The 24,401-nt window shown below is 43.4% G+C and overlaps 1 protein-coding gene across 1 annotated transcript in view; it reads left to right on the top strand.

The window, feature by feature from the left end:
• The window catches only part of Pcca (propionyl-CoA carboxylase subunit alpha), a 293,212-nt gene that overhangs the window by 217,644 nt on the left and 51,167 nt on the right, over positions 1 to 24,401 (top strand). Inside the window, 1 exon segment of the mRNA XM_038310358.1 lies at positions 10,359 to 10,412. Within this exon segment, the coding sequence (XP_038166286.1) occupies positions 10,359 to 10,412 (54 nt within the window).

Genomic DNA, 24,401 nt, shown 5'->3' with positions numbered 1-24,401 from the left:
TACACACAAACTTGTCCCAAGACAGTCATTAGACAACAACTAGCATTTAAATAATAAACTATAGCAAGTGGTTTTCATTTTGTTTGGTTTTAGATTTTTCAAGACTAGATTTAGATTTTTCTCTGTGTAACAGCCTAGCTGTCCTGGAACTCACTTTGTAGGCCAGGCTGGCCTCGAATTCACCTGCCTGTGCTTCCCGAGTGCTGGGATTCAAGGTGTGCACTATCACGCCTGGCTACAAGCTGTTTTTTTTTAATTAATTTATTTACTTATTTATTTATTATGTATACAATATTCTGTCTGTGTGTATGCCTGAAGGCCAGAAGAGGGCGCCAGACCTCTTTACAGATGGTTGTGAGCCACCATGTGGTTGCTGGGAATTGAACTCAGGACCTTTGGAAGAGCAGGCAATGCTCTTAACCACTGAGCCATCTCTCCAGCCCCTACAAGCTGGTTTTTAATACTGAAATTTATTTATGTTTTACTGGCAGATGATTGTGTCTCAGGGCACTTCGTGCTGTCCTAGCACATGTCACATTATGTAGTGACCAGCCAGAATAGTTCAGTTTAGCTAGCCTCTCAAACAGTTGTCCTTTCTTTAGAGAACATCCCATAGAACACGTCAAGCTTATTTTCACACTCCTGGGCTGTCAAAAGATTAGAATAAAAAGCAAATTATAGTTCCCCAGTGGAAGTGCCAAGGAAAGCCCATCCTGTAAATCCACTGCCTGCTGCCGTCAGGAGCCTCCATCTAAACTTCAGCTGAAGTGACACTGGCAGTGTGGAATCGTGATTGAAAGTGAGTCTGCAGGAGTAGCTCAGACCAGTCTCGGAATGCCTTTCACACCGTGAGCCACAAAGGTGCTAGTGTTGGCAACACCTGTCTGCGAAAAGATATTCTCGGAGATGACATGCCCAAACAGATGAAGGTTCCCATGTGATTTTGATAAGGAACACTTTGTGAACCAATTCAAACTGTCCTTTTAAAAAATTCATTCTCAGTGTGCTAACTGATGTATCAGCTACAGTCCAGGGCAGGCCCATGCCCAGGAGTAGGCAACCAACACAAGCTGGACTTGATGCATTGTGGGGAGGAGGTAGAGAGAGGGGAGGGAGAGAGGAAGAAAGAATAAGAATGAAGTTGGGTAGTTAGGGAGGTGGGGACAGATCTAGAGGATTTGGAAAGGACAAAATGCATTGTATGAAATCTCAAAAAAAAAATTAATAAAATTGTTATTTAAAAATCTACTCCTGATAGTGGCAAATCAGCATTGTAAAAATTGTGTTTAGTCGTTTATTATATTTTGAATTTGCTCCCCAAAGGAGAGTATTCACTCAAAAAGAAATTTGCTTTCTTTCTTATTTTGGAAGAAATTAACCATAGTCTCATAAAGCATAAAATATTAACTCCTTGGCCCAAGACACACAAGAGTTGCTGAACCCTGAATTAGACGAAGACCTTAGCAGCAGGGACAAGTGAAGCGATTTGGTGGATATCCTGGGTGATGCATCAGAGATCGGCAGATGCATTACTATGTGTGAAGAGATTACAGAACTAAGGATAAGTGGTGAATGTTGATTTTGCTTACTTAGACACAGGAGAGCTACGGTGGATCAGGTCTATGGAAGGCAGATGGAGAATTCCGTCTGGGCTCTGCATGTTTGGGGGGTGCTTTAAATATGTAAGGGTTAGTATGAATGAATGACTCTGTGCCCTGGATTAGAGCTGAAAGCAGAAATTTGGAAGCCATGCACAAGGGTATGTGTCTGTCACATGCAGACCACGGAGTAGAATGAGTGCAGTGTGTTCATACCCATAATCTCAGGACTGACAGGCCAAGGCAGAAGCTGCATGAATTCGAGGGCTGCTGGCCTACAGTTAGCTGCTCTTCAAAATGTATCTGAGACCTTATGATTAACTCACCATGGGCTGAAGATCTTGAAACTCTAAAGAAGAAATGCAAAGGGGAGAAGCCCCAGCTGTTGCTCTGCAGTGTTTCCTGGCTGTTTCAGCAAGGGGGCTGGGATACTCTGGGAGGTAGAGGTGTTCTGGGTGTCATCCTGGGGTTTTCCCATCCCATACAATCATCAGAAGACATTGAATTTTAAACTATGTAGAATGCAACATTTATGCACATTTATGACCTTCTCTTGTAAGGTTAAATTTAAAAACTGTCTCATGTATCTACTTATTGTATATGTATGCTTATATGCCATGGTGCATTATATGTGCATTTGTGGAGGTTAGGGACAATTTGTGGGAGTCAATTCTCTGCTTTTGGGGCCCAGGGATCAGATACACATAATCAGGCATGATGTCTTTACCCAGTGAACAATCTCATGTGCCCATGAAGTTAAAATTTAAATGTAACAGATATGGAGTCAAAGGGATAGAAGCATGGACCTGGGTAGAATTCCACAGGGAAGAGAGCAGATAATTATGTCCAAATGAAGCCAGCAGGTGAGACCAGAAAGCTCCAAAGAAGTGGGAGAAAAACCTGGAGCCCGAGGTGGCCTTGAGGTATGTCAAGGAGGCCTTTGGGTATGGGATTCAACCCCTCTTTAGAGTATTGATTAATAAGTGTAGACAAAATGGATCTAAGACATGGGAAGATACAAATTGTAGATCTCACCATGGGTCTTAAGGTGTTATTGGTTATACCTTTGGTTATATCAAATATAGATCATGGTTTTGTTTTTTTGTTTGCTTTGATTTGGCCTTTATTTCTGAAAAAAAATTCTTATATTTTAAAGTATTTCTTGAGTTTTGTCTCCTTTTTATGAAATAATCTTTCATTTTTGGATTATGATTTTCATCTGTTTGGCATTTTTTGTCATGCTATCATTTTGTGGGGTTATTTTTCTGTGCTTTCTTCTCTTTCATAAGTTTATATGGATCAGGTACATGACACTTTTCTGTTGTTCATTTTTACTTGAAATTAGGCTCTTTATTGTCTGTTCTTGACATTTAGCAATGACATATTATTCCTGTGACTTTCTGACACAGACTAGGAGGAAGGAAAGTTTAAGCACAGCTGGGGAAACCCTTCACAGACTTGCAAATGAAGATGATTCTAGTGGTATTGCAACTGATCCTCCAGCCATTCCTCCCATTCATGTGCATCTTCAACTGCAGACGATCAGTCTTTCTAAAGCAGAGCTGTAGAAGAGGTTTACAGGGCTGAGGATATGGCTCATGGAGGGAGGGAGGGAGAGAGGGAGAGAGAGAGAGAGAGAGAGAGAGAGAGAGAGAGAGAGAGAGAGGGAGAGCGAGCGCATGACCTGGCTCTCTAAGTCCTTCACTTTCATCTTTCAACTATCCCTACTTCTGGCTACACTGAAATATTCACTCTTCCTCCAACTTTCTATGCTTGCTCCTCATCAAAAACTTAAATAAACTTTCCCATCAACACAAAAGTTTTTCTTTCACTTCCTTTTGTAACATTCCTGCTTGAATGTTTCTTAGTGACTTATTTTTAGAAATGACTAAGTTTGACCTCCAGGACCAATGCTAAAGGCACAGCAGTGCCCATTGATAACTCCAGCACCGAGGAGGATTGCTGGCAGTCACTGTAGCTGAATTGGTGAGCCCCAGGACAATGAGAGACCCCATCTCAAAAACTAAGGTAGAGAGCAACTGAGAAAGACACAAAGTATCTCCTGACCTCCACACACATGCACACACATGTCAAATAACATGTGCACAGAAGCAAAATGCCTTTTTATGCATGGTATGTTGTTGTGAGTTATAAATGTTTCAAATCAGTATGTAGATTGTCAAAGTGCTAAATTAACCTAATTAAGCTGTGCATCACCTCACCTCTCCCATCTCTTTGTGGTTGAGTCCCTTAACATCTGCTCCTCAGCAGTCTTCAGTGATCATTAGTTGGCATGTTTTGGGTTTCTTGAAGTTAATCTACGGAGCTAAAACTTTTTACCATTTGACTAATCAGTCTCCACTAGTCAGTTCTCTTTCCCTAGGTGTTCAGCTTCTCAAAATTCTCCCTGTGAATGAAGTCATGTGTTATGTTTGTCTCTTTGTGACTGGCTTACTTCCTTTTACCATACTGTCCTTCAAATTTTTCTGTATTTTTACCCATGACAAAATTTCCATTTCCAGGGCTTCATGGTATTCTATTGTATGTTTATATGTACACATACATGTAAACAGAGACTGCACTGTCACTTCCTGGCCGCCCAGACCCAAATAATCACACAAAAACTATATTAATTACAATACTGTATAGCCAATGGCTCGAGTGTATTACTAGCCATCTCTTACACCTTAAATTAATTCATTTCTATTAATCTGTGTATCACCACGAGGGTGTGGCTTACCAGTAAAGTTCTGGCATTCTCCTTTGGCAGCTACATGACATCAGCCTGACTACACCTTCTTTCTCCCTGTATTCAGTTTGGTTTGCCCACCTATCTATATTCTGCCCTGCCATAAGCCAAAGAAGCTTATTTATTAACCAATGGTAAAAAAAAAAAAAAAATTCATAGCATACAGAGGGGAATCCCACCTCTCTCTCTCTCTCTCTCTCTCTCTCTCTCTCTCTCTCTCTCTCCCCCACTCTCCATGTCTCTCTCCCCCTCACCCTCCTCCCCCCCTCTCTCCCTCTCTCTCTCTCTCTCTCTCTCACACACACACACACACACGTGCACATTAATAGATACATTCTTTATCTATTCACTGATGGACCTGAGTGGATTCCACATTTTAGAGGTCACATGACCATGCTGGGATCTTGTCATAGTGTTGACCTCATTTTCTTTAGGCACCCACTGTTTTATTTGGAAGTCTTTGATCATAAGTAGCTCTGAAGTTTTTTGAGGCCCCTCCATCCTGTTTTCCTTAGTGGCTACACCCTGCTTATTTTTAAACACAAGATTTTAGTGTTTAGCAGTAAGCCTTCTGTAACTCTTCTCAAAATTAGTTGATATTCCTTTTTATCTCATAATACCTAATACATTTTGGTATGTGAATTTATGATATTGAAGCATAATTAATTTGCAATTGTTGTCTTTCCTGTGGTGTCCTGGGAAGTGGATCTTTTAAAGATTTGTTTTATTATTCGTGTGTACATAATGTGTGTGTGCCTGTATGAATGTATGTTACATGTGTGTGGGTATCTGGGGTGGGTGGGGCAGAGAAGGGCATTGGGTTTTCTGGAGCCTGAGTTTCAGGCAGTTGTGAGCTACCAGATGTGGGTGCTGGGAACGGAACGTGGGCCTCCGGAAGAGTAGTAAGTGCTCTTAACCAGAGCCATCTCTCCAGCCTCTGACCGTGAATCCTGATTCAGTCGGCACTGTCGTCCACAGATGGATAAATGACAATAGGAAAACTCCCGTGGTCAGAACCAAAGATTCAGCACACAAGGTTTGTTATTTTAAGATAGAGGGTGGCTCTCTGTGGCCCTGGCTGACCTGAGACTTACTATGTAAACTATCCTGGCCTCGAACTCATGGTTGATCCTCCTGCTTCTGCCTCCTGAGTGCTAGGATTACAGGCATGAGACACCCTGTCCGACAGCAGCACCCAGTTCTTGAGTCTCCCTTAAGACGTAAAAGAAAAGGACCGGGAGTACTCTGCTCTGTGTTCTTTCTCTTGTTGCCTGTCAGAGTTCTTCAGGATAAACAGAAAAAAGAGAAGATTACATGATATATCTTACTCAGAAAGAGAACTAACAAAATTTATGTGTCTTATTTATCCTAGAGTCTTTGGTAACTTAATAGATTTTTTTCAAGAAGTCTTATTATTTATATAAATTCTAATTGCTAAGTATTCATAGAATAAAGTGCTGGGCTTCATTTTAACATCTTCATATGTGTATCATGTTTTGCTTATGCTCACATCCAACTTCCTTCTCCACCCCATCACTCAACCTTGCCTCACCCCGGATACACTCATACATTCATCTTAATATGCATATTTTTAAAGATAGAGATCCTTTACATGAGAGAAAACATGCAATAATTATCTGAATCTGGCTTATTTGTTTAACGTTTTATCCATTTTCCTGCAGATGACCTAATTTCATCCTTCTGCATGGCTGAATAAAATTCCATTGTGTATGTACCACATTTCCTTCATCGTGCTATCTAGATGGACATGTCAACCGGTCCATGATAACATGGCTGTCGAGGATAGAGCTGCAGTAAATAGGGGTCAACAGAGTCTCTGTGCATAGTGAGCCAGGAATGTTGTTGCTATGGGACACAGGGCTTCAATTCTAGGGGTGTTTGAGTTTTTTTGGAACTTCATGCTAATCCCCATGCTGGTTTTACTAACTCACTGTCCTGTCAACAGTGCACCGGGTCTCCACGTTCTCTGTCCTGTCAACAGTGCACCAGGTCTCCGCGTTCTCTGTCCTGTCAACAGTGCACTGGGTCTCCATGTTCTCTGTCCTGTCAACAGTGTACCAGGTCTCCACGTTCACTGTCCTGTCAACAGTGCACTGGGTCTCCACGTTCTCTGTCCTGTCAACAGTGTACAGGGTCTCCGCGCTCTCTGTCCTGTCAACAGTGCACCAGGTCTCCGCGCTCTCTGTCCTGTCAACAGTGTACAGGGTCTCCGCGCTCTCTGTCCTGTCAACAGTGCACCGGGTCTCCGCGCTCTCTGTCCTGTCAACAGTGCACCGGGTCTCCGCGCTCTCTGTCCTGTCAACAGTGCACCGGGTCTCCGCGCTCTCTGTCCTGTCAACAGTGCACCGGGTCTCCGCGCTCTCTGTCCTGTCAACAGTGTACCAGGGTCTCCACGTTCTCTGTCCTGTCAACAGTGCACCGGGTCTCCGCGCTCTCTGTCCTGTCAACAGTGCACCGGGTCTCCGCGCTCTCGCCACCATTGGTTTTTCACTCAATCCGGTTTCTCAATTCTTGCTGTTATTTTCTGGCCCATCGTAGTTCCAGGAAGTCGATGCCATATCCCATAATTGTTCTCTCGATACCTTTGCCCAGCGATAACCAGTTCTCAGATCTTATGCTAAAGTCTGTGATTCATTTTGAAATGAGGTTTGTACAGACTCTGGGATCTCCTTTCTTGTGCATGTGGGTATCCAGTTTTCCTGGTGCCATTTGTTGAAAAGGCTGTCTTCCTCCAGTGTGTCTCTGACACCTGCATTTGTTTCTTTTCTTATTGTGGCCAAATACCTGAGAAGCAACTTTAGGGATAGGAGAGTTTAATTTACAGTTAAAGAAGGGAGATAACCCATCAAAGCAGGGAAAGCATAGTCATAGTGGTGTGAGGCAGCTGGTCACATTATGTCCATAGTGAGGTTGCAGAGAACAGAGAGGAAATGGGTCCATGCTATGAAATTCTGAGGCCACCCCAGTGATCCACTTTGTGAGGATCTCTTTCCTAAAGGCTCCATATTCGACGGCAACAGTGCCATAGTCTGAGGACCAGATCTCCAAACACAAGTTTATGAAGAACATTTTACATTAAAACCACAGTAACACTTTAGTCAAATGGCCGTTGGCTGTAGCCCTAGACTTACTTCTAGGTCCTCTGAGTCTACATTGGCCTATATATCTGTTCTGTGGCAGTGGTATGCTGCTTTATTATATGCACAATTAGAAATCAGGTACTCCATCCAGCAACTTTCATTTTTCTCAGGATCTGACTTTAGCTTTTCACAGTCTTTATTACTTCCATATTTCTTTTTGTTTTTCTTCTGTAATTTTCACTTGATAAATTTCCTGTAACAACAGTTTTCATCTTAGCTCCTCTTTTTTTCTACCCATGGATTCTGAATTTGACCTCTTGATTATGTTTTTGGGTTCTTAAAAGCTGTGATAATTCTGCCTTTTTTTTTTTTTTAAATCGATGTCTGGGATAGTATTTCTTCACCTTGTCTTTTAGTCTTGGTAACTTTTATCTTCTGCTTTCTATAGACCATTGGTGATGCTTTCCAGTATGTTTGTTTGATTAATTCAGTTTTTCACTTCCAACATCCTGTTTGATTTTTCTCCAAATCTTAATCTCCTTCAGAATTTCTCATTCATGCTGCTGACTTTTTGCACAGTCCCTGAATTGAATTCCTTACTTCATTAAACTGTTTGAATATTTTTAGAGATCATGATCAATGTTCAATCTAGAATGCTGAATTCTTTGTCTGGTATTCTTTCATTTCCGTACCTTTGGATTTGGTCACTGCAGTCATGCTACTTTGGAGGAGTCATGTTGCCTTACCTTCCACACCTGTCATCTCTGTGCTGGAATCTATGCAACACTTTGGATAGATCTCCCTTTTGGTTTTATTTAAAGTTCTTAGTGATCAACCTTATCTTGAGAGCACAAACCTGGCATTACTTACAGAGGAGAAAACAAACTGTTAAAACAGCAATACAAACTTAACCAGATATTGAATTCTGTTAAAAACCTTAAAGCCAATTAATATATTAAAGGATCACAGAAAAGAAGCTGCCAGGCTTGGGAAATGACTTAGCTGGTAAAGGGCCACACAGCATGAAGACCCGAGTTCATTTCCCAAGCACCTACATAAGTCAGGCACAATGGTATGCATCATCCCGTCTTGGGGCTGGAGGCTTATCTAACCGGTCTTATTCTAGTCTTATTGAGCTCTAGGTTCAGAGAGAGACTTTGTCTCAAAATACAAGGTGGGGCATGAATTCCACCCATGAACAAGAGCAGCTGTGCTCCACCACCATGATAAACTGAACCCAAATAAACATTTCCTCAAGTCGCTTCCCTCCAGGTATTTGCTTATAACAACAAGCAGCTGACATGCTCATCTTCCAGGGTCTGTCAGCCTCAAAGCCATCACTGCTTGCTTAGAACTTTCTCAGTTGCAGGAGCAGGTTAAACAGTTTTGCAGGTGAGGTCGCTGAAGTCTGTGACTGGCTCCCAGTGCACCATTTAGCATCTGTTTCCTAGGAATGCTTCTGTCTCTTAGAGGTCAAGAGAGTAAGACAGTAACAGTAATGCCGTATTTGCTTTGAGTAATGTAGCGACCCATGCTTAGTACAGGGCCAGTTGGTTTTTTCTTTTTTATTTCTCTTTGAAAAGAATTGCATTGTTCTCATTGTTGTTGTTGTTGTTATTATTATTATTGTGTGTTTATGATGTGAGTTGGGCACACATGTACCATGGTGCATGTGTGGAGATCAAGGTACAAGTTTTGAGAGTTGGTCCTCTCCTCCACAATGGGTGCCACAGATCCACTCAAGTGGTCAGGCACCTCACTCTCTTGTCGTTGCTGTTCCCAAGAGCAGCAGGTTCACTTCAGTAGCCATGGAATATATTTCACTATTTAGAGTTTCATTTCACATAGTTTTCATCTTTTCACAGAGTGGGCAGTTATGTTTTTAGAGTTCCCAAACCAAACCTGTGCCAGTTATCCCTGTGAGGTTTTCTCCCAGTCTGTTGCTTTCATTGGTTAATTAATTAAAAAAAAAACTGCTTGGCCTGATAGGTCAGAAGATAGGTAGGCGGGGAAGACAGAACAGAATTCTGGGGAAAAAGAAGGCAGTGAGGCAGATGCCATAGCTCTCCTCTCCAAGATGGACGCAGGCTAAAATTTCCCGGTAAGCCACCACCTTGTGGCGCTACACAGATTATTAAAAATGGGTTAATCAAGATGTGAGAGTTAGCCAGTAAGAGGCTAGAGCTAATGGGCCAAGCAGTGTTTAAACAAATACAGTTTGTGTGTTGTTATTTCGGGTGTAAAGCTAGCCTTGCGGGAGCTGGGCAGGAATGCAGCCCACTGCTCCTTCTATACCAGTCTTTCTCCTGTGGCAGTGATAGACTTGCCGTTCCTGAGCTCACCTGCCCAGACTTTCCTACCCTGTTCTCTGTGACTGACTTTGGCTCAGTGCTCCTGATGCTCTAAAGCACGATTAGTAAAAAGCTCAGGGTCAGAAGTTGGGGTTCAACCTGAAGATCTGAAAAGCAAAACAGCCAGTCACTCACTGGCTCTTACCTTGACCTAAGTCTGAAATGGCGATTTTACCTCCTGGAATCTCAGAAGGAGACTGTGTCTCTGAGATCTGTTTTCCCCCATCTTATAGTCCTCTCTAAGGTTGGGATTTTAAAGTGCCCCACTGGGATTAAAGGTGTGTGTCACTGGCTACTGGGATTAAAGGTGTGCCTTACCATATCCTGGCCTATAAGGCTGACCAGTGGGACTGTTGTACTCTCAGATCCTCAGGCAGTCTTTATTTATTAACATATATTTGAAATGCCACTACAACACCCACTCATTTCTAAGCCAAGTGTTCTAGGGTGTGGAAGAACTGCTTGGTGGGCGTTTGCAGTTTCTGTTTGGTGGTTGTGAACACTTAGTAATTTTTCCCCTGTGGATACAATTTCACTTTATATTATTTTTTTCTTTTAGTGTCTTTCCCGAGAAGCAGGTGGAAGCATGAGCATTCAGTTTCTCGGCACAGTGGTAAGTTTGAAAAGACACTGTGTATCCTCTTGCTCAGAGAATTGTGTTTGGTTTTCTGCCATGTTTCTGCTCTCCTTCATTGTGCTTCATTTATTTTGCTATCAAATCGAGACATCTCTGTGTGAGAAGCAGTATATGTGAGAAAGCTTGTGTGTTGGAAATATTTCAGTTGCATCTTCTCAGAGACAAAATGCCTCTCTAGTTTCAGATTGTTTACTCTGCAGTTGTGCAGTGGCAGCTTTGACGGTGGGTTGACTGTATTGCGTGTTCCGTGTGTGTCACTAGCTGTGGAGGGTCTGTGTGGAACAGGGCTGACGGCGATAGACGGTTGTGAGCACAGATTGCTCTAGGTTCTTCCTTGTGAAGATTCTTGCAGGAGAAGCTGCGTCAGGTCACAGGCCGTGGGTCAGTGGTCTGTGAGAAACATGGCTGCGTCTACTCGTTAAGTTGGTTTCTTTTAATATTGGTAAGCATGATCTTTAATGTATGAAGATGAGTTTAATTTTAGATCATAAAATGCTTGTTTTAAGTGACTAAGATTCAAAAACAACTGATACCATTCTTTTTTTTTTTTTACTCTGAACTTTGAGGAAACTTCATTACATAAAAAAAAAGCCTGCTTTTATTAGCTGTTGGCTAATACAAGTGTTAGAAATTACATAAACTATTACTACATAATTGTACAGGCACGTTTAAGAGACATTTTATAGTCAGATGTGGTGGCACATGGCCTATAATCCTAGCACTCAGGAAGTGGAGACAGGGAAGGATGTTGAAGTCAAGGGTTGGGGATTGGCTCAGCCTAGCAATTCTGTTTGTTTCTTTGTTAGAGACTCAGCCCTGGGGCCTTTCGTGTGCTGGGCAAGCATTCCACCACTGAGCTATCCCCCAGCCCTGTGGTGTGGAAGGGTTAGGCTGGGGATCACAATACAAGTTCTTTCTCATAATCTACAAAAGAAGATGACTTTGGAGGAACTGAGATATCCCTGGCTTAAAGGACGACAGAATAGCCTCCTGCAGTTCTATGGACAGGCTTGCTGGTTGGGAACTCTGGGTCACTGTCTCCCCCAGCCCGCATTCTTAAGGTGAGGCAGAGGAGGCACACCCAGTGGGCAGCCTTCAGGGAGAGACGGTGAGCTCAGGGAACCAGATATACTGCAGACAGCTTCACTCCAGTCTCTACCCCCAGTTCCTACACATCAAATCCTCCAGAGTGCAAGATGGTCATTTTTTCAGCAGAGTAAGAAAATGCCAGAAGCTCAGAGATTTGCCTCCTTAAAATGGTGTGTGTCACTCCTGTCAGAGGTAGCTCAGTTTCCTTCAGCACACAGCCTGGAAACCCAAAAGTCCATCGTCTGTAATGCAACCCTAAGTAGTCTTACTAAATAAGAATTTGGGGTAAATGCAGAAAGATCAGAGAAATAAAGGAGCCAGCCGCTTGAGAGGCCTTTTACCTCTACCGAATCCTCATCCAAAGGGAACATGATTGCGTCTCCACGAATGCTCAGACTGAATCCTGAGCTCCTGTCTCATGTCCATTTTAGTAGATTCCACATTCACATGTAAGGCAGGGTTTGGAGAATTGGGAGATCTATTCTTCTGTCCCCTCGAAAGCTTTAGCTCATGACTTCCAACCCAAACAAAGGATCTCTCCTTTCGGCCATACTGTTTGACTACAGTGGACTATTACCAGTTCATGCTTCAGTAGAATGAAGGCAGCCTTCTGAATGAGAGAAGTGGTACATTCAGGGTATGTTTAGACCCTTATGTCTAGAAAAGCATAGTTGGCCTGGGTGTGTATGTTGTGTGTATTTTACCTTCAGAATCTGTATTTGATTATTCTCCTGCTTCTCAAATGGAGTTTATAAGATGTTTACTACTGTAGAGGTAGGGGTCCTGGGGAAATGGCACCAATAAATGAGGTATTGCATTATTAGTAAATGCAATAGCCAGTCATAATGAATAATCTGAAGTAAACTCACACCTACTCATTGCCCCTGGCAGGGACATGAAAGCAATATCCAAGAACAATTCCATGTTGTTTTTTTTTTTTTTTTTTTTTGACAAAACTGAAGTCATATGACTTGTCTAGTTTTCTTGACGTTATTTCACAAACACTCAGAATTCTCACATGACTCCATTCTTGGACCGTGTTTGGACATCTCCCCCATTTCTATTTTTTAAAATCAGGATATTCAGTGTGGTTGTAATTTGACATGTTGCAGATAAGTCTAATTGTCACTTGGTGCATGAGCATCCTATAAGCAAGCAAATTATAAACATAATGAAAAATATTAGTACAGTGGAATCATTGTATATAATACTCTACCACCAAGAGCAAGGATACAACTATGTCCATTACTACTGGTTACGTTATTATATTAGGTAGAAATATCTAGAGAATAGCTTGAAAGGCGACCCATATGATTAAACCTATATTTGCCATTTAATAGGAACACAAATGTTATGATAATGTTCTATGCAAATAGGAAGTGATTCAAATCCCAAAAGAAAATTAAATGCCGTCCCTTCTTCAGATGAGTGAATGAAAGTCTGTTATGGTCTCAAGATCCAGTCATAAGCACAGAATCATTAGTAGAATCACTTCTCCCTGGGTGCACGGGGCCTTAACTTGGCCCCGGGTATGCAGATTTACATTCTAATGATACTGTCAATATCTCCTTTAGCTGTGGATCTGCTATCATTCTGGTCACCCTGCTATCCCTGTCTCCCGATGGCCTGGGGCCAGAGGATCTGAAGAGGAATCCATATGTTTTAGAGGATCCATGTGCAATGACAGATGCAGACCCTTTGTAGTTTCCTTCTGTAGAAGTAAAAGTGGGGTAGATTAATGTCCCTTCTTCATGATTAATATCCTCCTTACCTTCTGTAAGCATTTTATAGCAGTCCAAATTAATGCCAAGCGACCCACCCCAAACTGAATGGGGATCTCCACCTTGTCTGTCTATACAATGCTCTTTCAGACTCGTCCCACACCGCTTCAGCTAAAGTTCCTTCTTCTGAAACCAGGGACCATAATAATAAACAACTTGCAAGCAATATAATAGTTGTGATTTTAATACTTGTGCTCATCCATTCTTTAAAAGATGATTCACATCTTGATATAAGGCAGTCTTGGCTGGTTTCTGCCCCATTATTTGCAGGTCCGTCCTTCTGTGAGGGTCCCCCGTCTTTCATCTTGGAGCAGCTTCAGGTCCCTGCGTTGTTGTGAAGGTGGTGGGACTTGGGAGAATGGAGCTGATGAATGAGGCAGACTAAAGTCTCATGCTTCACCCCTTGGAAAGGCACTAATCCAAGAACAATTCCATGTGTTTGAAGAAACTGAGGTTACAAGACTCTTTTCTTGTTTTCTTGGAGTTTTCTGGTAAGCACTCAGAATTCTCCTCACTTGGCTCCATTCTTGGACCGTGTTCTCACAATATGACTCTGTATTAGTTGCTCCTACAACGGTTGCTACACATAGGTAAGTAAGGACGTCAGAAATTAGCTGATAGTCCTGAAGAAACCCAAAATCAGATTCGGCGTGGCTGAAGCCTCAGACTCTTGTGGAAGGGCTGGTGACCCCTTTCTCCCAGGTTCTGGTGGTGGTGGCATGTTTGGCATCCCATGGCTTGGAGCTGCCATTCTAAGATCCTGCCATCCTGTTGTCCTTTCCCTGTGTCTGTGTGCTTTTATTCACATGGATCTAGAATACCAGTTAGGAGGCTTGGGCTCACCTACCCAACCCAGTCAAAACTCCTAACTGCTCACAGCTGCAAAGCCCTAGTTCCAAATAATGACCCACCCATGAGGTTCTGAAGAACATGACATTTTAGATGACATTGTTCAGTGCAATATATTTAAATAGACAGGAAAGATTATTTGACATGTATGAAAATTAAAATAACTCTGACAGTTGACATAAAAGTGTGTCCTCAGCCCATTGTTTCTTAGGTCTGCTCTTCCAATGCCTCACTCAAATGTGGCCATTTATTTCCCCAAGTGGTCTCTCACATCGGTTATCATCCCCATAACAGGAACCACACCACCTCACTCGGTGAGACACCTAGGGAATGTGCCCAGGTTTAGAACTACGTAAGCACAGCTGTGTTAAATAACACCTAATGAGCTGGTAGAGCCTGGATTAAGACTAGGTCTTATTTGTCTTAACGTCAAGAATTCATTCAGAATTACCCAGGGAGCTCTCCGAAGAAGTTGGCAGCGGCTTTTGCTGTGTCTTCACAGGGCAGGGCAGAGGCAGAGGGTGACAGACTCTGCTCTTACGACGCTGGCCCTTGGAGCCCCTTCAGGACCCCCTCTACTTAGGCCTAACCACTTCCCACAGAGCCCGCCTCTGAACCCTGTCATGCAGTGGTTGGAATCTGTCAGGCAGGGAGTACAACAGTTGATCCAAAAATCCTCTTAGTAAACTAATGTCCCAGAATTGCCCTTAAGACAGAGGTGCCTGTTTCAGGTAGCGAGTTGGTTGAGCCCCACATTTTTGGTTAAGCCATCAGTCTGTACACCAGACAGTCTAAGCTAACAAAGAAACTGAAAAGGCAATGTTTTCTAAACCAGAATTTTTCACACCAAGCAATAAGGATGATTTTTTCTTTTAATTTAAAAATGTGGAAGTTACCATTGTGTTCATTTTTTAAATTATAATAATCATTGTTTAATGTTTGAAGCACTGTATTATAAACATGCATATTTCACTGAGACTAACTCTTCCCACTTTGGAAAGACCACACCGATTCCCGAACAGCCTCTCTGTAGCTGTGGTGTTGGTGTTCACCAAGGGCTTGAGGAACTATCAGTTTCTGTCTTTGACACTTAGCCAGCAATCTTAATGAAACCAAATGATGCTGAAGTTCTCAAAGCTAATTTGAGTCTCAAATTGTACATTTTAAATTAAGTTTTTATTGATAATAAATATACTTTATTTCTTATTAGCCTTGAAAGCTTGAGTGATAACATCAGTAGAATAAACATGTTTTACAAAGATTTACCATTAAGGAGTCTATTAATACGACCCTTGGTACAGCAGCACAATTAGATTTCAAAGTAAGGGTTTATGAAGTAACAGCGATTAATGACAACCATCGGAAACAATTTTGAACTCCATCAGTTTAACTCAGGAGGGTAAACTTAATATGATAATTCATCTAGTTGAATCGCATCAGCCTAGCGGGAAAGAAGGTAAATATGTGACCCTTACCTAGCTCGTAAATGGATGCTGTGCTGGGAGATTTATCTGTTCCATTAAAGAACTTTGGGGAACTTTGGAGTTTCTGCAATTGTTCCCTCGGAGGCTGAACACCCAACCTGATCTCATACTGGGACCATCCTGGTTTGCATATTTCCATAATTTGCCTTTGCCACTAATATGACAGCAAGACAGAAATAACCATTTCTAATAATATCAGATGGAGTTGCGGAGGACGGCGTTTTAATGCCGGGAAAGACCTCCCTGTGGGGCTGTTACTGCTGCCGTCGGACAGCAGCCATACAGTTGCAGTTGGAGCCTCTTAATTGATTCGTTTAATTAGCAAGAGCTGAAGCCAGTGCTGTATCTTGTCACCCGACATTGCAGGTCTCAGTCTGCATCACTTAGAGACAGAGAACATCATCAAAAACATCTAAGAATTCACTTCTGAGTGTTGAATTTTTAACAAAACAGTTTCCCATTTGTCTGAAAGTCAAATTGTTAGAAGATAAGTAGATTTATTATTCATGCCTCATCTTTGAAGTAATAAGTGACGTCATTATTGTGTCTGGGTCTCACCTTCCCAAAGATGTGAGAGACCCTTGGCCACAGGTGTCTGACTCAGGGAATCTCCCTCCTGTCCCTTTCTCTGCATCTGTGGAGCATTGGAAACAACATGAGAGCTTGTAGCCACTTCTCACACACTGGTCCACATAACTGTCTACCTGTTCCAGCCTGCCTTTGGAGCCATCTGAGTCTTACCTGCGTCTACTTTCTACCTGAGTTCCTTGCTTCTTAAAGCAATGAGCTGGGTTGTCTCCTTGCCCACCACTTGCCCTGACGCCCACTTCCCTGGATAGAGAAAGTAAGATGGTGGGGGTGAGGGTGGTAGTGGCGTCCGGTATGGAAACCAGAGCCTTCTCCACCAGATTTTACATACACTCTCCTACATGCACACATGCAAGCACACACAGCTCCCCCCTCCTTCCCTGCTGGGCCGAACTGTCTTATTCCCCACCTTTTAGAATCAGAGGCAGGGAGGGGTCCCCAGAGCAGTTAGTGGCAGGTTACTGACGGTTTTCAGATGTGTTTATTTCTATAATACTCAGCTGACAAGTAAATTTATAGTATCCCATCCGCATTCTCCCCTAAATGTACAGAGTCTGAGCCAGAGTATAAATGAGAGTTTGTTTGCGCTTTAAATGTTGTGAGTTAAGCATTGTTTCTGCGGCAGTGCATGGTCTATGCAACGAATATTGACCTCCGATCCAGGAATGCACACTTGGAATGTGAGTCTCGTGTTTATCCTTGTGAAGTTGGTGTGCTGTGTATTTTATCACTTTATTAGCATGCATGTACTTATGGTGTTTAGGTGCTCGTGACTCACTACACTCATGGAGGTCAGAGGACAACTTTTGGGAGTCACTTCTCTCGTCCTCCCTGTGGGCCTCAGGATCAAACTCAGGTCATAAAGAGTGTTGACAAGAACCTTTAACCAAGCTGTTTTGCTGGCCCTGGCATACTGTACTTTTTTAAAAGCTTGATTATTAATACACATTTGTGTGATGCATTATCAGTGGAGTTGATTTATTATCAAAAGTCCTGTATGCCATGTGCTAGCAAGGGGACTCCATGAAGGTGACTTGACCTTTGCCCTAAGGTACCATGCTGACACCAGCCATAGTGGTATAAACTTCTAGTCTTAGCACCTGGGCATATGAGGCAGGGAACTGTGATTTTTATTATGATTTTCAAGCCAACTTGGACCACCCTGTCTCAAAAACAAAAAAGCATACAGGCTGAGGATGAAGACAGGCACATGGTTCTGTGATTTGTGATGGCTACAAAGATGGCATAGACCAGTGGAGCTGCATTCATATGGACGCATTCCCTCCCTCCTTCCCTCCCTGACAGACTTCTCTGTGTAGCCTTGGCTGTCCTGGAACTCGCTATGTAGACCAGGCTGGCCTCAAACTCGGAGAGATCTGCTGCCTCGGCCTCCTGAGTGCTGGTATTAAAGGCGTGCACCACCACGGCCCAGCTTATTTTTTCTCTTACCAATAGAAAACCCTGTGGTGAGATTTTGTTTGTGCTTTAACAAATAAAGCTTTCCTGAAGATCAGAGTGCGAAGCTAGCCTCTGCCATAGAGGCCAGGCAGTGGTAGCACACACCTTTAATTTCAACACTCGACAGACAGATCTCTGTGAGTTCAAGACCACCCTGGGCTACACAAGATTGAATCAGTCTAAAAGAGAAACAGAGCCAAGTGGTGGTGGCTCACAGCTTTAATCCCAGCACCAGGGAGGTAGAGACAGGAAATGATACGCCTGGATGAAGAGAGGAAGATAAGGCAGGAGAAGACAGGAGTCAGGATGCAGTCTGAGATTTCAGAGACAGCTTTCAGTCTGAGGACTTGTAAAGACAGGATACCCCATTTGGTGTGAGGATTTCGTAGAGGTAAGAACTCTAGTGGCTGGCTACTCTGCTTCTCTGATCTTCTAGCTTTCACCCCATAATATCTGACTCCAGGTTTTTATTATTAAGACTAATTAGAAATCACGCTTCAAAACCTAATATAAAGAATCCAGCCAAAGAGCTGGGGAGATGACTTAGTAGAAAGCATTTGTAAACTCGGTGCCTGGGAGGTAGGGACAGGCAGATGGCCTGAAGCCTGTCTGGCCAGCCTACCCTACTTAATGAACTCCATCCCAGAGAGAGCTCATTTCTCAAAAAAACAAGATGAAAATAGCTCTGAGGAATGACATCCAAGGTTGTAGTCTGGCTTCCATATGTACTGGTACACACACACACACACACACACACACTCACATACACACACACACACACACACACACACACACACACACCTACACACAGAGAGTCTCTAGGCTACAGAGCCTATGTCTCTGATTAAGAATCTGTATACCTTTAATTCTAGCAGATTAAATTTCTGTGTCCCTAGGAGGCAGAGGGAGATGGATCTGTGGGTTGAGACCAGCAGCTTGGTCTCCATAGTGAGCTCCAGGACATCTGGGGCTATGTACAGAGATCCTGTATCAAAAAACAGAAGAAAAAAGCCTTTAAAAATCAGTATCTTTATTTGCTGAACAGCATTAAACATGGGAGTAACGGTGTTGGGGAAGGCTGCTTGTTCATTCGCAGCTTCTCAGACCTGAAATAATTGTTCAGAAACTATATTATTTGCAATACTGTTTGGCCAGTAGCTTAAGCATATTTCTAGCTTGCTCTTATATCCTAAATTAACCCATCTCCATTAATCTGTGTAAGGCCACGTGGCTGTGGTTTACCGGGTAAAGTTCTGTCCAGCGTCTGTCTCTGGTGGGGCTCCATGGCTTCTCACTGACTCTGCCTTCTTTCTCCTCCTCTATCTGCTTGGAACTCCCACCTTGCCCTAGTCTGCTAAGCCACTGGCCAAAACAGATTTATTCATTAACCAATAAAAGCAACACATAGGGGGCTGGAGAGATGGCTCAGCGGTTAAGAGCACTGCCTGCTCTTCCAATTTCCTGAGTTCAATTCCCAGCAACCCACATGGTGGCTCACAACCATCTGTAATGGGGTCTGGCACTCTCTTCTGGCCTGCAGGCGTACACACAGACAGAATATTGTATACATAATAAATAAATAAATATTTTTTTTTAAAAAAAGCAACACATAGAAGGAAGGACTTCCCATACCATAACGGAGCCCAGTTTTGTCTCTTATCAGACATCACATTTGATGATGAAGTGTTACGCTTTGTGTTTTTCAGTCATTATGAGTTCACTGATGGACAGACATTTGCCAGCTCAAAAAAGAAGCTGTCCCTGCTGTCAGGTAGCTGGCTGTCTTTGAAGATAGAATGGAAGCAGCTGATCACTATCAAGTCTGTTATGAAGGAGTGTTCTAGAGCTCCAATAAAGGCACCAGAGGAGATATGACCTCTGGGGGCATCTCTATCTTAGGCTACCACTCTAACGATAATCAAGTTTGCATATGAGAAAAGCATTTCTGAAAGTGAAGGGATCAAGATCTACAAAGGACCAGAGGTAGAGTTTTAAAACTAATGGAAAAGAAGACTAAGAAATAGGTTTAAGCACAAAGGCCCAAAGATGTCCCAGGCATTTAAGGAAGAGCAGGTTGGCTAGTGAGGGTGGGTGTCCGGAAGGGGACAGAGGTCTGTTTGGGAGGGAAGAGTAGGACTAGCAGAAGCTGGATGGTACAGACTGAACCAAGGAGATTGGGCTGTGTTCTCAGGATTCTGGGGTTCACTGAAGAAATTGGAAGAGGAGGGTTTCTGTCTCCCTGGATTGTTTGAATGTCATCTGCCTGTTGACTCAGAGGCAGAAGAGCACCACGCAGAGAAGCCATAAAAGGTAGATGGTAAGTTGATGTTTAGTGTGTTTTGTTTGGAAGGCCACAGAGACAGATGGAGTGCATGATGAGGTGGCATAGGGGACACTCTCCTGATACGGAGACCAGGAAGAAGGCTGGGATGGGCATGGACGAGGGGAGGTCCAGACTGTGCAGCGGGTGCAGTGGCCACTGCTCAGAACAGAGCTGGGGAAGATACCCCCGCCCCTCAAGGGGAAGCATCCACCCTCTACAGCAGTAGGCTTGTTTGTGGAATGATGACTGATGATTGGGTTAGTTCAATTATATGTGGCTGCTTAATTATATCACAGTGTCTCGAGCCTTATAGTTCTCACTGCTTATTTCAAAGTATCTAAAATACTGCCCAAATCTTCAGAATAAAATCACTTTTACTATATAGCTTAGTGTCCTCAAAGTGCATGACTCTGTAGGTCTTTAGAATTGTCCTTCATACATCAGCTAGGGTGCCATTCAGTTTGTAAGATGAATAGCCACAGAGTACCTGAAAATTCATTGTAAAATTTAAAACAGGGCTGGGAAAATTGGTCAGTGGATAAGTGTGCTTACTGTGCAAGCATGAGGATCTGAATTCGATCCCCAACTCCCATGTGACAACCTGGGCATGGCTTTCATGAAACCCTGGCATTGGGAGATAGAGACAGGCAGTTTCTGGGAGCGTGGTGGCCAGCCTAGACAAAAAGGAAAGTAGCTTGTATGGTGTTCATGTGTGCTTGGTTTGGTGCTACCAGCTGAATAGGTAGGCGAACCACCACTGTGTACCAGAGCCAGCATCTGGCTGAGTGGTGAGAGCAGCAGTTCCATGGCTTGTTCAAGAAGCCCCTCTTCTTGGTTTCAGTGTTGTGGAAGTTAGGTGGTCTCCCTGGTAACGCTGAGTACATGACAATCATCCCTTTACTCAGGCATTTGTGAGGGTCTCCTCCATTCTTTGTGTCTGTTTAATTTCATGGCATTTTCTCCCTTGGGTATGGGACTGTGCTGCAGGGTGCCCAAAGAAGCAACAAGCTGTCAGACCATAGTCAGCACCCTAGGTGATGTTTTGAGAAGTGACTTTCCCAAGCTAGCATCCATTTGATGATGAATATCCCCAATTGTTAGATAGTTGAGGTAATTCTAGGGTCCCAGTGCTAATTACCTGAGTTAATTATCAGGCTTCAAGGACACTATGACATTGCAAAGTGACCTTGTTTGAGATGAAATCTGTCCGTTATTTAGGGATAAGGGAAATAACTAGTGTATAAACTCTAACAATTACTGTCTTAGTTCACCATGTCCAAAAGACTGTTCCACCTCTTTTTTGTCTCAGCTGTTCATTAGGTCAGCCTTGAAAATGGGGATGGGCAGAGAGCCCGTCTTGATGCGTCCCTGTAGAGTGCTCAGATGCACTGTTTGTCACTCCCTTCTGCAGGTGCAATAATACCTGTCAGAGACCTGCAGAAATGGGGCTGGTACAATGGGACAATGACTCCGTGACCAAGAGCACTTGCTGCTCTTTCACTGTGTGTTGGGGAAGGGGGTCCTTGGTCCTCTGTGAACACTAGCAGAGTAACAACCCACAGGAGGTCAGATTCCGTAGCTGGTGTTGGTTCAGACTTTAGATGTCTGACCCTGAGTAGTTTATTTTAAGCATATTTAAGCACAGCACAATTTGTTGTAAAATTTTCTGGTGATAAATAATTAAGACATGACTACAGTGAAACCGTTTATAAAGTGCATGTAACATCTTCCATAAAAATGGGTTCTGTAGATTGATAAGCTCATGATTAGAGTCTATGGACAGAGAATCCAGTGTGGTCTTGGCCTCAGACAGTGCAAAGGTCACAGACTATCAACCACATCTACGTAGACCCAGTCTTCTGTATGGAAAGCAGGCTATGCATCTTTCCCTTTAAAAAGACAGCCCTGTGTGTTTAACATCCTGGTTCCCCCAGTGCTTACCGTCTGTGAGCCTAAGAACCTCGGCCTCCCACACTTCCAAAGAACCCATGTAGGGTGCCCTCAACCACTTGTAACTCTAGCTGTAGGAAATCTGATACCTTATGGCCTCTGCAGACATCTGGACACATGTGGGTGACACACACAGGCATGTCCACATGCACATAAATGTTAACTTTAAAAACAAAAAGAAAAAGAGCCTGCAGAAATTGGTTTTGTATTGGGAAGACAGCTACAGCAGCAACCTAGACCAAAGCGTGGCTCTTGCACAGGTGGCTGGAGCCTGGGGATCCTCCTGCCAGTGGCCCTTTGCCTGCCTTTGTGATGCCGGGGTACCAGGAAAGGGACTCTTGACCCTTGTGAGATGACTGTAAACACCTGATGCCCAGTGCTGCAAAAGGTCAGGTCCCCATTCCCCTGCTTAGTCAGCCAGCTGCTTCTGTATTTGGTGGGAGAGCTTTTTCACAAAAGGTAATATTTTTCCAGTAAACTGTTAATAGACAGAAAACTAGATTGAATATGCAGTTTGATTTAAAGTTTTTTTCTCAATTAAGAAAAACTTAATGAGGCCTGGTGATGCACTCTTATAATCCCAAGTGAGGGAGCTAAGGCAGGCAGATCCCAAGATGAAGGCAGCATGGGCAACTTAGTGAGACCTTGTACTGAAACAGGAAGTACGAAGGCGAGGTACAGCTTAACAATGTAGAGTGCGCAACCACCATACGCAAGGCCCTGAGTTCAAACCAAACAGATAGATGGTAGGTAGGTAGGTTAATAGATGGGTGATAGATAGATGACAGATAAAATAGATAAGATAGATTAGAGAGATTAGAGAGATAGAGGTGGGGAGAGAGAGAAAACCCTAGCTAATGTTCAAGGTGATCCAGGTGTGACACATATTTAAGTTCTGAGAGATTCCTTTTTTAATGTATTTAACCCATATTTCTTTACTTTCTCCTTTAACCTGTTTTTGAGCCCAACAATGTATTGTAATATTGCAAGTAGTAATATAGTGTCCCAGAGTAGTGGTTCTGTTCTCAGGGAACATATGGATTGTCTGGAGACATTCTGGTTGTCTCTAGCGATGGGCTGCTACCAGAGCCGGCCAGCATGCTGCTGAGGACCCTCCAGCGCACAGGCCAGCATGCTGCTGAGGACCCTCCAGCGCACAGGCCAGCATGCTGCTGAGGACCCTCCAGTGCACAGGCCAGCCTAGCACAACAGTTGCTCAGCCTCAGGTGCTAGTAGTGTGAGGCCGGTGGTCATAGACAGGCACCTCTGGGATGGGCTTTTCTATTCAATAAAGCTTGTGATAAATGAAAAATTTCTTATGCCAAAAAAATTGCAGTTAATGCAGCTCACCATTGACAGCAGACCTCAGCAGCACCCATCCAGCCTGCGCTAAGAAGCATGGGCTGTGCAGTGAGCTGATGGGGTTACCACCACTGCCAAGCACCCTCAACCTAAAGACCCCGATTCAAAATTCCAGTCCCTTCCTACCAAATGTGTTATCTCCTTCCTTCACTGTAAAGTGGAAGAATCTTAAGTTGGGGATCATCTGTATTCTCTGCTAACCTTCCCCACACTAAGACTGGAAACTTGCTCATGGTTGACCCCTGGGTCATGGTGCAGCAAGTCCCTCTGCAGCCTATAGATGATCTCATTTCAGCCCATTTGCCAAATCAGCATTTTCTTATTTGTCCTAATATTCGGTGACTGTTCACATGTGCCTTTACACCTACACAGAGCTATGATCAAATGCTGTGTATTCCTTGGTCACTGACAGCTTGATCCAAGGGATATTGCCTTTCATATTTGTGATTATACCTAAACGTCATCTCCAAAGGAACTTTTTCCAGTTCAAGATTGCCATCTATAGCGTTTTCTCTTTGGATCATCTCTGTTACTATCATGGTAACTTACAGGGGAAGATCCATTTAATACTGTATGAGCACACACCATGTTCCCTGTGCATGACCAGCAGTAGCACTGTCTGAGTCCCAGGCAGCTCTGCAGTCCTTGCAGCTTGCAGCAGGCTCTCATGGAGGTACTAGCATGGCCTGGTCACCACCTGGTGGCTTGCCATATCCAGCCTGCAAATTGGCCCCTGGAAGCTAACAACACAGCACATCTTACTTGTGGATTCTGATTTATGGAGGTGACCGAGGTTACTGCCCTTAAAAGAAGAATTTGTTACTTACTTCCCACCAGAAGGAGCAGCCATACCATGCAGGCCCACAGGGAAAGCTGGGGGGCAGGGGGCTTGCCAGACAGAAGGATCTTCATGAGACATAGGAAGTAGGCTCCCTGGAAAAGTAGGGCAGGTAGGTGGGGTAGGTAGGATTTTCTGATCAGGCTAAAGGGGAGTCTCTAGTTGCCCAATACTTTGTCCTAAATGTTTAGGGAAGGGGAAATGGTGGTGTGCTGCAGAGTTAAATAAAGGGTGCTTGGTTAG

Source organism: Arvicola amphibius, chromosome 13 (genome assembly GCF_903992535.2).
Source record: "Arvicola amphibius chromosome 13, mArvAmp1.2, whole genome shotgun sequence".
Lineage (NCBI taxonomy): Eukaryota > Metazoa > Chordata > Mammalia > Rodentia > Cricetidae > Arvicola > Arvicola amphibius.
This window is presented reverse-complemented; position numbering and strand designations above follow the sequence as displayed.